Source organism: Verticillium nonalfalfae (genome assembly GCF_003724135.2).
Source record: "Verticillium nonalfalfae strain VnAa140/NRRL 66861 chromosome Unknown scaffold_2, whole genome shotgun sequence".
Classification (NCBI taxonomy): domain Eukaryota; kingdom Fungi; phylum Ascomycota; class Sordariomycetes; order Glomerellales; family Plectosphaerellaceae; genus Verticillium; species Verticillium nonalfalfae.
In genome coordinates, this window is record NW_021167227.1 from 521,735 (window position 1) to 535,530 (window position 13,796).

Genomic DNA, 13,796 nt, shown 5'->3' on the forward strand with positions numbered 1-13,796 from the left:
TTGATTCCGAGAACGGGAGACCAGATGACACGGGGAGGGTTGCTCTAGCGCTCCAAAATCTATCACGTGATTTGTATGCTAGTCCCTGAGTTGACTGGCTCCCTTTGCAGACCCATGGAAAGGCTTTGGCGCTTTCCATCTTCATTCGAACAACTTCCCTCTACAGATTCCCGTCAATCATCCTTCCCGACATCCACCCCCTATACCTCCCTCCCACACCCCGCGCGCATCATTTACGCGATCACACAACAAAATGGCACCCCAAGATATGTTCTTTGAGGAGGATGAGGACAACTGGTAAGCCTACCTCGCGTCAAGGCCCTAGCTACAAGGCGAGGGTGTCATCGTGCATGACACTGGCTCGGGCTGCAATAGACACCCGATAACGAATTCGTTGCTAAATTTCAACAGTCCGCTCTGCATAGAAGAACTCGATCTTTCCGATCGTAGCTTCCGACCATGTCCATGTGGCTATCAGGTACGTATTCGCATCTCGCGCTGTCGTGGCGAAACCTCTCAGGTTGACTAACCTTTGTGGGTGATCAGGTCTGCCAGTTCTGCTTCAACAACATCAAGAACAACATGAACGGACTCTGTCCTGCGTGCCGAAGACCGTATGACGAAAAGACGATAGAGTGGAAAGTCGTGACACCAGAAGAGTATGTTGAGGACACGCTGCCGTGTGCTAATGGCGAAGCTGACAAATTCACAGGGTTGCCGAGTTCAGTGCGAATATCCGGAAGAACCAGAAGAAACGAGCACTAGACCAGCGGCAGAAGGAGGTACAGAAGCGCGAAGCTGAGAAAGAGAATCGGAAAAACCTCGTCGGCGTACGGGTCGTTCAGAAGAACCTCGTTTACGTGACGGGGTTGACACCAACGGTTCGAGAGGATGAGCTCCTCAAGACACTCAGGAAACCCGACTTCTTCGGTCAATACGGCAACATCCAGAAGATTTCGATCAGCAATCGAAAGAGTTCGGACGGTCACAACCAATCTCTCGGCATCTACGTCACTTTCGAGAAGAAGGAGGACGCTCAGCGATGCATCCAGGCCGTCAACGGTTCTCAGAATGGCGACAGGGTGCTGAGGGCCCAACTTGGCACGACCAAGTACTGTTCCGCATGGTTGAGACACGAGCAATGCACGAATCGACAGTGCATGTTTCTTCATGAGCTGGGAGAGGAAGAAGACAGTTACACTCGCCAGGACTTGTCCTCGATGAACAGCATCAACACCCAACGCCCTCTGCCACCAAATGGCAGCTCGTCCCGATCCGCCTCTCGCCAGCAATCGACGCCCGCTCCTGGCCCTCCGCCCGGCCCAACACCCGCTGCCGCGCCTGTTGCTCAACCAATGGCTCGCTCCTCGAGTAAGGATGAATCAGAAAACGGGGGCGATGGGTCTGCTCTGCCTTCCTCTGCGAATTGGGCCCGTAACCCTCAGCGCAGTCGTAGAGGAAGTCATGCTACTAGCGGCGCGGCTCCGAGTCCTGCGATCTCGACGTCACTCCCTGTCACAGCTGAAGCTGTGCCGGAGGCCATCGACGAATCACCCGCTGAAGAGTCCTCAGCACCGTCCACCTCCTCGCAATCTGAAAGCCCCCCAAGCCCGGTAGTCGAGCGACCCAAACAGGTTGGCATTCCGGAAAACATTCTCAAAGCACTTCTAAAGGCCATGGAAGCCTGTCCTTTCAACTTTGCTGGTTGTGATTCAACCGAGACGAATGACACTCCACCTATGTTCGACATGCGTGGTGGCGAGAAGAGGCGAGCCATGCGCGAAGAAGAGGAAGCGCGGCTCGCTGTAGACCAGGAAGAGCAAATCGATCAAGTCGAGCTTTCGGAGGGCGAGCCTGAAGCAGGTGGTAGCCTTGCGCTAGGCGGTGAGCCTGAAGACCGCGACGCGCCTCGCGAGGCAGCATTCGACCAACGCCGCGGAAGCGCCCAGCCTCCTATCCAGCGCGGTAGCACGGACGGCATGTTTGGCCCTGCTATCGGCTCCGGCTTCAGCCAGGCAGCATCCAATGCTGGAAGCCGGTCCATGACACCACAGCAGCAACTGTACATGAGAGGCCAGAGTGGATTTGGTGACCACCTCCCCCCCGGCATCACACCTGGCCAGGGATCGCTCGCACCGCAGCAGGGCGGTGGCCATAACCGCCAGGGATCAAGGTTCAGTTTTGCCAATGACAATTCTGGCTCGTCTTCGATGAAGGTGTCTGCGAACCCGCGGATCATGGCTCAACAGTCTGCGATGATGCCATCGTCTTTCCACGCACAACCAGGTAGCCAGTACTACTCGTCTTCCATGCCTGGACCACCTCCAGGACTTAAGTCGACGGGCACGCCCCCAGCCATGTTCGGACAGGGCCAGGGGTACGGTGGCGCGGGCTTCGGTGCCGCGTCAAAGGATTCTGCTGAGCTTCTTCAGAGCTTGATCAGGGGCCGAGGCGCGGCCAACAGCCAGGCTCATGATGCCGCAAAGCGTGAGTTGATGTCTTCCTTTTCTAATCAGTACCCACCCTCCACCTCTTCCTCCCCAGCCCCTGCTCCGGGTCTCCTGGCGTCGCTCTACGGTAACCCCCCTGGAGCATTCCAAGACTTTGGTCCCAAGCAGCAGAAGAAGAAGGGGAAGAAGCACAGACATGCTAACACTTCCTCCTCTGGGGGAGGTGGCCTAGTCGATCTTGCGGACCCGAGTATCTTGCAAGCAAGAATGCAGCACCAGTCACAGGGCAGCGCCGGAGTCGGACAGGGACTGTTCGGTGGACAGAGCCAAGGTGGGTACAACCCTAACATGATGTACAACACGCGGTTCCCGGGGTCCGGATGGTAGAACCGGACGGGGCACAAGTAAGAATATGAAGTACGAGAGCACACGAGTCAGGAGGTTGAAGGGTTGTCATTTCTTTTATTTGTTTGCGTATCATGTACTATGAAGAGCGTCGCGGCATGCGATATTTCCGAGGAGCGAACCGAATACCGGCGGGACTCACGGAACACTTTTTTTTCCGCATGGAGTCGGCAGCGAGCATTGCGGCATCCCTTCTTGGGCCGCTTTGAGGGTTTGCAAGGACTGCATCAGGCGTTTTCTTCTGGTTGGCATGAGGGGCCCGTAGCTGACCATCTGGCCGGCTCTGAACCCCGTCTTTCTTTTCCGGGCGAATCTTCTCGCAAAGCTTGGGGCGCAAGTGTCATTTCAGGCAAGCTATCATCGTCTTCCACATGCTCCAATGTACGTTAACTCCACAGACCATTCTCGGCCGAGGATGGAAGAGGAGCATGGTCAAATATAGCAACTTGCCCACACTCTTTGTCCACCTCGTGCTTTCATTTGATCTTTCGCGGAGGCGGACATGGGAAGACGATGATGGAGCTGTGACTTGATCTTTGCGGACCAAGCAGACATGTATCTAGCTCGTCCTTTCTGTGCTCTGTCTCTGGGAACCGTCGCGTTGCCTCCTACGGGATGGCTTTGGTAGCTTGCATCACAATTTTGGCGACGTTGCTGACCTGGACTGTAGATGATGAACTTCCTTCGCTTGACGAAGCATCGAGCTCCGTTGACGCGTTGGTTTCAGACGACCCATTGGATACGAACCTGTTCATCCAAGGATTCGGATCATCGCGCGCCTCTACAGCTACACCTGGTCCGCCGCCAGGCCTGGGTCTATCCCACAGACACCCATCACCCGCTATTCGCACCACGCTCGCGGCTCCCGTAGTTCCTACGATGCTTCAGCAGCCCGCGCGTGCCGCAACCCCTGCGGCTTCCAAAACGCAAACACTTGCGAGCGTTGTCGGCTCAGTCACACCCGATCAGACCCCTCGCAAGAAGGTGCCCGGCTCCGAGGCGAAGAAAAGTATCAAAGCATTGGCAGTTGAGAGTGGTTTGTCCAAGGATATAGCCGCGTCTTCGCCAGCTCTTCGGTCAAAGAAGCTCCTGCAAGAAGAGGACTTCCCTGCCCTGGATGCTGTCAAGAGCCCAGCACCCAAGACGATCGCCCCGGCCGTGCCATCAGTCCTCACGCCCAAAACGGCGGTGACACCCAGCAAAAAGCCTCAGACAGAAACAAAAGAGACGAATGCGTCTTCTGAGCCAAAACCCCTGAGCGAGCCAGTCCCGTCGACGCCTTCCAAGGTAACCGAGTCTTTGAAGTCGCTCGCCATATCGCCCATCAAGCCTACGTCTAAGGCTGCCGATTCTAAGCCAGCGCCGGTTCTGAACATTGCCGCAGCCGTGAAAGCTGCCCAGGCAAAGACATCAGCAGAGGCCTCAACCGTCTCCTCCTCTGATAAGGCTGATTCGGCTGCATTTCCAGCTTTACCGCCGCCATCAGCAGCCAGTGTCTCATCCCCAAGTGTCAAGGCAGCACCCAAGACTCTTCGTGTGGTGAACACGCCAAAGGCTGAAGTGCCACCCACTCTACCTATGAGTGGCACACTGAACGCAGCAACCCGGGCTCTGTCTGGCGTCCACCGCCCTGACACGCCTGGAAGTCATGATATTAGTGATACCGCCTCGGTAGTGTCCACGTCCATCTCTGTCTCTCGCACCAGCTCCCCGCCGCCCTCAAGGATTGGTTCCGCTCCTGTCCGGACCAACACCAAGAGCCAACAGCGCAAGGCGCGCAAGGAAGCCAACAAGGTTGCAGCAATCGTCGAGGCTGCGAAACCTGCTGAGCCCGAGGAGCATGCGCCCATCCTAGGCCGCAAGAAGAAGGTCAAGAAGGAGAAGCCCGTCAAAATCACAGAGAAGAGGACTTCAGCAACTGCGGCAGCGCCATCATCGACTACTGCTGCTGAATCCAAGACGGAGGAGACTGACAGCACCACAGTTGCTCCTAAGAGGTCGGAGGGTGAAAAGCAAGACCAGAAAGCCAAGGCTGGTAACACGACCAACGCTTCCCAAGACAAGGGGAAAGGAAAGGAAAAGGCCGTCGCGCCGTCGCCGAAGAACACGCCAAAACCTGCCTCACCAGAGCCCGCTGCTCCGGCTGCCGAGGAGTCGAAGGATGCTGGCGAGAACCCCAAGACAACCCCAGAGTATGTCTTTCATGAGCTTGTCAGCAGCGGCATGTCTTTTGCGGCCGATATGCTGCAGCTGTTGAAGCCTGTCAACGACCAGAGCAACCGCAACGGTGACCGTGCTGCCGCCGCCGCCGCTGACACCAACAACCCCCCTCCTTCGACTAAGAGTATCGTGACGGAGAAGGATCATGCGAAGCTTCTTTCCGGAAAACCGGTTCGCAAGGTGATCGATGGCCATCGAGTCCTCATCACACCCAACGGTGACTGCCTGCGTCATTTGACGGAGCAGGAGGAACAGAACTACCTCTTCTACCAAAAGCGTGTCGCCCTGATGACGGATGAGCCTGACGCGTTCGTCGCGCCCCGTCACTTTCCCCGAGGCGGCGGCTTTTCGCTCATCAAGGGGCGCGCGGTGCCCAACGGGGTTCCGTCTTTCTTCCCGCCCCCGCCCTCGCAGCAGCAGCGCCTGTTCGCCGATGACCCCGTCAACAAGCTGCAGCGCGAGGAGGCCATCAGCTACATCAACCAATTTGTACTGCCGCGCCTGAATCTTGGCACCGCAAACCTGGGGTTCGCCAGCAACTGGAAGTCGCACGGCAACGCGAACAACAATGCCCAGGAATTCCAGTTGACGGGCACCAAGCGCGATGTCGCCGCCGCAAGCCTCAACACGCTGGCGCCCTGGATCTACGGCCACGACGCCGCCGCTGGCGCAGGCATATACTCGGCCGAGAGCGGTAACGGTGGCCTCCGCGACGTGCCGGAAGACGAGACTCCCTTTGGCGGCCTCGATTCGGCGCACCCGCACCACCACCACCCGCACCAACCTCATGGCGTGGGCTACGGCAGCGGTCCCGACGGCGTTGCCACGGCCGCCGGCCCGGGCGGCCCGCAGCAGTACTCGACCAAGCTACCACCCCTCAACGGCATGTCCCTCATGAGCGTCGAAGAGGCCGAGTCGGCGCTGCAACTCGCGCGCAAGGAGACGGAACGTCTCGAAAAGGGCCTTAACCAGGTCATCAAGCGCAACCGCCGCCTCCTGCTGCCGGCGGGAAGGTGACTCGCCGTGGCGGGCGTCACGACCGGCCTCGCCGTCGGCATGCTTCCCGGCGGGGCGCTGCGCGTGGGGGCCGGCATGGGCGTGAGGGCTGTCGTCGCGCTCATCGAGCGCGTCTTCCTCGTCATGCTCGTCCGCGCCGTCGTCGCGTGCGTCCAGCTCGTCGCTGTCGTTGTCGAAGTCCTCTCGCGGGCCGGCAGGCGGTTGGCCGTCGTGGCGCGGGTGTAGCTATCCTGTTCTGCTGCACTCTGCCTTTCCTCGACTCGGAGACAACCGGTGTGGAGTAATCATGACGGGACTTTGTATGGATGAAAAAAGGCCCTTGTGTAATACCGGAGTGTACGAATTAGATGTACCCAGCGTGTATTGCTACTTGTAGAATTGATTAGAAAAGTAAGTAGATGGTCCAGCATCTTTCTGGCATCCCTACAGCGGATGCTGAATTGCATAATCAAGCGAATAGCATTGTCTTCACATATGTCACTACACCTGGATCTTCGTCATCTCTCCGTCGTGATAAGCGGATGACCGCATTGCGTCTCCCTGAACTACAGAAAAAAGAAATCCACCGCCGAACAGGGTATTCAGCCTAAAGAAACGCCATGCGCAAAAAGAAAATGCCAGGAACAGTCACGCACGGGTAATTAGACAACCTCATCCCACGCTGGCCCAGCTCGAGCCGTGACCCGTGCTCTCTTCAATTCATCCTGCAGTTTCTGCGTCAACTTCTTCAGCAGCCACTCGCTCTCCTCCTGGCTGCCCATGAGCGGGCTCCGGCTACCGACCCAGGACCACATATCTCCCGAGTTCAAGTCAGGGCCCGGCGCCTTTGCCTCACCTGTTCCGACCCTCACTGGCCTGCGCTTCCGTCTCTTGTGCTCGTGAGGTTTCGCGCGACAGTGTGTTGATGCGTCTGCCTCGTCCTCGCCGAGCAGCTGAAGAAAAGTGGCCCACTCGGCAAACGTGTAGCGTCGCTGGCTGGGCTCTGTGAGCGCAGTCGAAACAGTGGAGATGGCCTGGATGAGATGAAAGTGGTACTCTGACGCTACGGCAGCGTCGTCTCCGTCGCTGCCATCCATGGCGGCCAGCGAGGACGTGTTGCGACGCACAGCGTGAGAGAACGCTTTTGGGAAAGCGTGCGTCTCGTCCTCTGCATCGTGGTCGGCCGGTGCCTTGTCGGAAGAAACGATGCCAAGAGAGAAGCGATGAACGACGGCCGCAAGGTCTTCCTTGAACCCGCGCTCGCCGGGGAGGATAGTAACGTTTCCGAGCTCGAGAACGGCATTCTTGACAGCAAGGACAACGGTGTCGCCGGCGTTGGAGATCATGACGGTTGTGGTTGGGAGGGCAAGAAGTGTCCAAACGACATGAAAGACGCGGCCAGCGTTCGACACGAGAGACAAGTCGCCGTAGCCGATTGTAGTCAGAGAAATGAAGGAAAAGTAAAAGGCATCAAAGTAGTCCCAAGGCTGATATGGCTTCTCACAGGCGTGGAAGATGAGGGCACCGAGGAGCCAGAGGGCGAGCCAGGCCGAGAGGGAGATGATGAGAGCCATCCATCGACGGCGCGTGGTAGCCTCATGCTGAATCCTGCGCATCAAAGAAAACTCGTGCTTACGGCGGTTATATTCAGAATCAGACCCTGACGAGTGTGAGGTCGATGGACGCACGGGCGAGTCGGCATTGTCAATGGGCACGAGCACGTCAGAGCCGCGTTTGGTCATTTTGCGGATGAGGGTGCGGCGACGCTTCTCAACCATGCGAGCGTCGAGACGGCGACGACCTCGTTCCAGAACCATGGAGCGAATGGAGCCGATGAGCAGACCGAGGGTGACGATGCCAATGAGGGCATATGGGATAAGGAGAGCGCGGGCAAGGGTGGAACTGGGGGAATAGTCGCCGTAGCCGATAGTGAAGAGGGTCGTGTTGGCCCAATACACAGCGTCGAGGTAGACCCAGCCCTCAATCTCGGCAAACACTAGAGCACCAATGAGCAGATAGAACAGGTACGCAATGGTCTGCAGCATGAGGGTGCGCTGGCTAGCGGTGAGCTGGAAGTCCTTCGGGTAGCGGCGAGTATGGGCGCCGTAAAAGGTGACGACCATGAGGGAGGCGGTGACAAAGTAGAGGACGGCCGCATTGAGACCGTAGAAGAAGGCCTGGGACCAAATGTACTCGTGGCTCGGCTGGAGCTGCAAAGGTCCGGCGGCCGTGGCTAGGAGGGCCATAAGGGTGAAGGCCGAGATGTACCAGCCGATGATGGTGATGGGCTGGGCGATGGAGAAGCGGACGCGGCGGGCCATGTTGAGAAGCAGAAAGAGATTAGAGGTGATGGCGATGGCGAGCTGGATGGCATTGATGATGAGGAGCCATTCTGGATCGGCTACGAATTGGGCATCGCTGATCGAGGTGCCTGGAGGTCTGTGTTGTCGCCATGAGCGGACGAGGGCGCAGATGCTGAAGGCGGACGCAACGGGACCCAAGGTGCCCGCGATCATGGGAAATGCCGAGGAAGCAAACCACCAGCGGCTGGACCTGTCAGTGCCGTAGACGAGAACAAGAGCGCCCCTGTATGCTATTGTGGCAGGGGAGACAAGAACGAAAGGTAGTACCTTGGAGTCATATGGAAGCCATCATTCTCGAACCGCACCTCGTCCTGCTGCTCCTGACTCTGATCGTTACTGTGGTCTTGGCTCTGGCTCTTCTCGCCCTGATACTCATTCACATGGTCCTCGATACGTGCATCTAGGTCGGCGTCGTTCATGGTGATGACAGTGTTGTTGAGGGCGTTGAGATATTTACAGCTGTCTTCGTGACAGCGTCATTATCGTGATACCACGATCCACCCCTCGGGATGGCGTATCTGAATCTCAAACTCGAGGATCGTAAAAAAATGTCGAGGCATGTAAGTTATGAGTGCAGTAACGGGTTCCTCGGGGCAAAACTGTCCAGGCTGAGGGCAGGGAAGATGAAAATCAGATGCATAGCAAACCCGCCATCTGAGAGCTGGAAGGCATTTCCTCGCGTCGAGGCCACTGCCGTGTTTGTGCTAGGGGCGAGGCAGGGACGAGCGAATCCCGAAGCTACTGCGATGTGAAGGGGGAAATGCCATGACGTCGCCGCTTTTGGAGCTCGTGACTGGGGTGCTCCTGCCAAGGCCCGCCCACGGGTGGGATGACCAGGCAGGAAGCACCACCAGGGTCTGCTGATTGGTGGATGCTTCTACGTGTACAGCATCAGCCACACATGGTCTCTATCCTTTACAGTGGCCGTGCCAAAACGCGATTGCGATTACGATAACAGGCAATCTCCATCTGCATCTGCTTTCTCGTCTCATCTCGCGTCTCAAGAGTTCCAATGATCCTCGACCACCGCGAGACATACTCTAGGCCCCGGGCATGAAGTCACAATGGCCGAGGCTTCTGCGATTTCCCAGACGCAGCCGTTGGCTCCCTCAGCGAAGATGCGTCTCAAGTGATGTCCACCGCGTCGAGGTGCCTTGCCGCTCCTCAGGCAGCATCACCATTGAGTGAGTTCGTCAGCTATCTTGTGCCTTGCCATTTGTCGCAACTGACATTCTTCACAGCCTCCATAATACATCTCACATACCGTCTACAGTGCCCCTGGTCGTCCATCTTCCGCCCTTTGCCCCGATACCCGGCGCAGAACCCCATCTCCCCGACTTTCTTGCCCCTTTCCCCACCGCTGTCATCAACTACCGCTGGACCGGGCCTTCCTCCCTGACGAGCTCGCATACCGAGCCGTCGACCCAAGACGAGTTCAAGGCGCCCCTGCACTGGCCGACCCCGCTTCACGATGTTCTCTTCGCCTACAGCTGGCTCCTCGAGAACCTCCGCCCGGAGAACCAGGCGCGCCGCGCCATCTACCTCCACGGCACGTACCTCGGCGCCACGCTCGCCGCCGCCCTCGCCCTGACAGAGTCTCACAAGCACGAGCCCACCGCCGTCCGCGGCTTCGCCGCCTACAACGGCGTCTACAACTGGACCATGTTTCTGCCGGACCACAAGCTCAACAAGCCCACGACCTACCGCGGCAAGACGACGCCCGTGCCACGGCCCGAAGAGGGCTCGGCACTGCACGTCCTGCGGGATGCCCTGCCCGACCTGTTCGGTGCGCCGGTGTCGCTGTTCGACGCGTTCGCGAGCCCGAGTCTCTTCTTTCAGACGGCGGGCCTCGAGATCCCGCCGTCGTTCACGCAGACGGTCGCCGTTGCGGGCCTCGTCGACAGGATGGCGGCGCTGGGGCTCGAGGGGTCAGCGGCAGATTTGATGCCTGCGAGCGTGGCCAGGGTGCCGAGGCGCAGCGCGCTGGTGTTCCCGCCGCGGAAGTCGACGCTGGGGATTCCCTCGACGTTGCTCGTGCATGACGCAGCTGTCATCGCTGCCGCGACCGCTTCCTCCACTGCGAAGCGAAAGACGACAAGCGTGCGTAGGCGCAAGGCAAAGGGCAATCAGTTCGAGGCGCAGGCGGAGGAGCTGGCGGGGCTCTTGCGGCGGAGCATGGAGAAGCTGGAGTTGAAAGAACGCATGAAGTGGGACGAGGATTTCGACGCCGAGGGGGAGATGGAGGCGCGGGTCAAGGTCGTTGATGTCGGTGACGGCAGCCCTCACGAGTTGGGCGCAAGGGGGGACGCGGTGGTGCGGGAATGGCTGGAGCAGCGGATTGCACTTTGATGTGACACTACATTGAATGTGACACGAATTGAATGGCAGATTGAGCTACCCATGCTATCATCTGAACCAATGTGTTCGGCGATGCTTGGCATGGTGTTGTGGTACTGAGTTGTGACATTTCCGTTCATGTTGTCGCTACAGCCGGCTAGCGCGCGCCGATGAAGCTCGTTCGTGCGGCAGCCCGAGGGATCAGCAGAGCAGCGGTCTAGGCGCCCGGCCACTGAGAGGCCAGTCGAGACCAGGCGGCGGGCGCCATGTGGTGTCGCTAAGGCGGTGTTCAGGTCGGCCACTCGTCCAACAGGCCCCCAAAAACGTCCCCAGGTTCCAGCGTGAGTGGCTCCAGCGAGGCTTGGGCGGATGAATGACGGCATTTTGCGATTGGAGATTGGCAGGGGGCCGGAGGAGAAACGGGGGGGGGGGGGGGGAATGAATGAAGGTGGCTAGCTGCATGTCATAAGCCGGTTGATTAAGCACGGCTCAGCTGAGCTTGTTTTAGAGACGAGAGGCGCTTCATGATAGGGTGCTTGATCGCCTGGGACAGGTTTGGACAGGTTTGGACGGGCCTTGGACCCTGGACCTGACCCCGACCTCGACCTGGCCTGACTGTCACCGATCGATGCGAGTGGGTATGAGGCAGGAGCAGGGGACCAAAGCTTGAACGTCCCTGACAGCTGCCTCTCGTCCACCCTTCTTCCCCTCTTCTCCTGTTCGAGCCTTCCCGTTCCTCATCTCCTGCCTCAACTCTCTCTGCATCCTCGTGCTTCCCTCTGTCAAGTTGCTGTTGCTAGACACCAGCAGTCCTCCAGGTAAGCCCCCCCTCCCCCTTCAGCCTCGTGTAGACTGCAAAGCCTACCGACGCTGCTTTGGCGTGCGAGCCACGATCAGGTCACGTCTCTCCCGTCGTCACTGTGTCGTGTGCCTTGTCGTCGTTCTCACCACCACCTACATTCCACTCCCACGGGCATCCTTTGCAGAGCACTCGTGCCGGCGACCAGTTTCTGACATTCTCTCAATAGCTTCACAGCCCCTACTTGCTATCCCGAAATACCCTTGTTTCGCAGCCCACCATGCCCGGCATTCGCAAGTCCACCCGCATCCACCCCAAAGTCGAACTCGGCGTAGTCGAAGACGCGACAGACCGATCTTGCTGCTTAGGCATGATACCTCCGCTCTCTGCAATGATGTCCGTCACACAGTATCATTATGAGACAAGCCTCTTGCCCGATCAGCAACATCGCTACTGTCCTTCGCTCGCCGTACTCGCTTACTGCCCGTCACACCGCTTGCTAACACTCTGCAGCTCTCCACGCCTTGGACAACCTGAAGGCTCGCCTCAAGGAAGCCTTCTCCAAGAAGCACCAGAAGTCCGAGTCGACTGCCACCCCCGCCAAGACGGAGGCCGCCCCGCCTGTGGAGGTCACCAAGACCAACGCCGCTGATCCCACAAAGACCGACGTCGCCCCGGCCGCTGCTCCCGCCAGTATGTTGACCCGAAGCACACCCTCTCGACCGCCGTAGAACTGACCATCCCGAAGCTGTGCCCGCAGCCCCTGCCCCTGCCCCGGCTGCCGCCGCCGCCGCCGAGCCTGCTGCTCCCGCCGCGCCGGCGGCCGTCCCCGAGCCGGCCAAGGCCGCTGAGGTTCCCGAGCCCAAGACTCTTGTCAGCGAGGCGCCCCCTACGACTGCTGAGTCTGGTATGTTTTAGATCCATGCTGCAAAACCTTGGAGGGGACCAAGACTGACATGCATCCACAGCCCCGGCTTCTGCCGCTTCGCCTGCCGTTCAGGTTGTGGTCAACCCTGCCACCCCCGACGAGCCCGCCAAGACCGACGCCGCCCCCGCCGTCGATGCTGCGGCCCCCGCTGCTGCGCCTATCGCGCAGCCAACTGAGGCTCCTGCTGCCGCACCTGCTGCTACGCCTGTTGCTGCACCCGCCGCTGCCCCCGCTGCCGCGACTGAGGTGAAGAAGGACGCCTCCACCGCCTAGTCAGGCGGTCGTCGCCCGACCTCCTTTCCACCTTTTGCTTCCATTTCCGTTCCAGCATCACGTCTCTTCGTCTCGACTCGTCTCCCAGGCGTGCGCGGCATCTCTTCCACTGTTCCACTTTCCGACGTTTTCGTCACCCATTCTCGCTTGCCAGATTAGGAGCTGCGCTAGGTCCGCGTTGTGAAGACAACTCTGCCCACCGTGCAAGAGGCTAAGGACAGCGAGGGGGCCCCAATTTCTGAATGGAGTTTCGAATGGGGCCAAGAAGATTTGGTCGATGTGCACCCGCAATGGCTTTCTCATTCGCTGACCGAGTCCACTTCTGAATTTGACACATCTTCAGGGTCGAGTGACGATTCTGTCAAGGGTAATGAAATGGAGCGGTTGCGTGACGGGACGGCAACAGATCCTCAGCGTTTTGTGGTTCACAGCATCATTGGAACAGAGGCACCGAATGTGGGGCTCGAGGGAGACGAGGATGAGGATGTTTAGCTGGATATCTACGATTCGTGATTTTGAAGCGAGAGGTGGAGCTGGTTTCAGCGTTGATTTCGCTCTTTTTGCTTTCCACCTGGCGCGGTTGTGTTCGCGTTTCGTTAGTCTGTATACCCTCTCTTGCCAGCAATTCAGCGTACGTTTTTCTTGAATCGTCCCTCGTCATGCAATGTTCCGCCTGATTCTATGCTGTCTAGAGTTTTCAGCGTCTGTGCCGTCTTCTCACGTCGCTTGATAGCCGTCAGTTCTCAGCGTGCTCAATGCCAAGCTGCTCCATCGCGAACAACACCGTGCGCTCCATGCTACCTCAATGCTCACTTGGCCCACGGCGCCTTGGTCATGGTAATCTGCGGATCCGTCGAGCCAGACCCCTCGCCCGCCCCCCGCGACGATGGCGGCGGCGGCGGCGGCTGCGGCTGCGGCACACGTGCCGCGCTCCCAGCCCACGGCGCACGCATCCCAGCCCCCCCCGGCGTCCTGCTCGTCGGCGCCGCCCCGCTGCCCGCCGCCCACGGCGCCGCCGTGCCTCC

At 58.9% G+C, this 13,796-nt stretch overlaps 5 protein-coding genes across 5 annotated transcripts; 4 read left to right on the forward strand and 1 right to left on the reverse strand.

Moving 5' to 3' along the window:
* Positions 1-253: 253 nt before the first annotated feature.
* NOT4 (transcriptional repressor general negative regulator of transcription subunit 4) lies at positions 254-6,317 on the forward strand (the record flags this gene model as incomplete). The annotated part of the gene is made up of 8 exons (XM_028637746.1): positions 254-297; positions 412-478; positions 547-659; positions 713-2,487; positions 2,545-2,824; positions 3,205-3,236; positions 3,526-6,088; positions 6,179-6,317. The coding sequence occupies 8 exons, from the start codon at positions 254-256 to the stop codon at positions 6,315-6,317; spliced, it is 5,013 nt and encodes a 1,670-aa protein (XP_028499302.1).
* A 416-nt stretch (positions 6,318-6,733) lies between these two features.
* TOK1 (Potassium channel) lies at positions 6,734-8,853 on the reverse strand (the record flags this gene model as incomplete). The annotated part of the gene is made up of 2 exons (XM_028637747.1): positions 6,734-8,624; positions 8,702-8,853. 2 exons carry the CDS (start codon positions 8,851-8,853, stop codon positions 6,734-6,736), a joined length of 2,043 nt encoding a protein of 680 aa, XP_028499303.1.
* A 713-nt stretch (positions 8,854-9,566) lies between these two features.
* D7B24_003561 (uncharacterized protein) lies at positions 9,567-10,783 on the forward strand (the record flags this gene model as incomplete). Its single annotated transcript, XM_028637748.1, has 2 exons — positions 9,567-9,622; positions 9,676-10,783. 2 exons carry the CDS (start codon positions 9,567-9,569, stop codon positions 10,781-10,783), a joined length of 1,164 nt encoding a protein of 387 aa, XP_028499304.1.
* Positions 10,784-11,850: 1,067 nt separating this feature from the next.
* On the forward strand, positions 11,851-12,771 carry D7B24_003562 (uncharacterized protein; the record flags this gene model as incomplete). Its single annotated transcript, XM_028637749.1, has 4 exons — positions 11,851-12,025; positions 12,084-12,263; positions 12,331-12,477; positions 12,539-12,771. 4 exons carry the CDS (start codon positions 11,851-11,853, stop codon positions 12,769-12,771), a joined length of 735 nt encoding a protein of 244 aa, XP_028499305.1.
* Positions 12,772-13,605: 834 nt separating this feature from the next.
* Positions 13,606-13,788, forward strand: D7B24_003563 (uncharacterized protein; the record flags this gene model as incomplete). Its single annotated transcript, XM_028637750.1, has 1 exon — positions 13,606-13,788. A coding segment is annotated over one exon (183 nt), but the record flags the coding sequence as incomplete, so codon positions are not given.
* Positions 13,789-13,796: the final 8 nt, after the last annotated feature.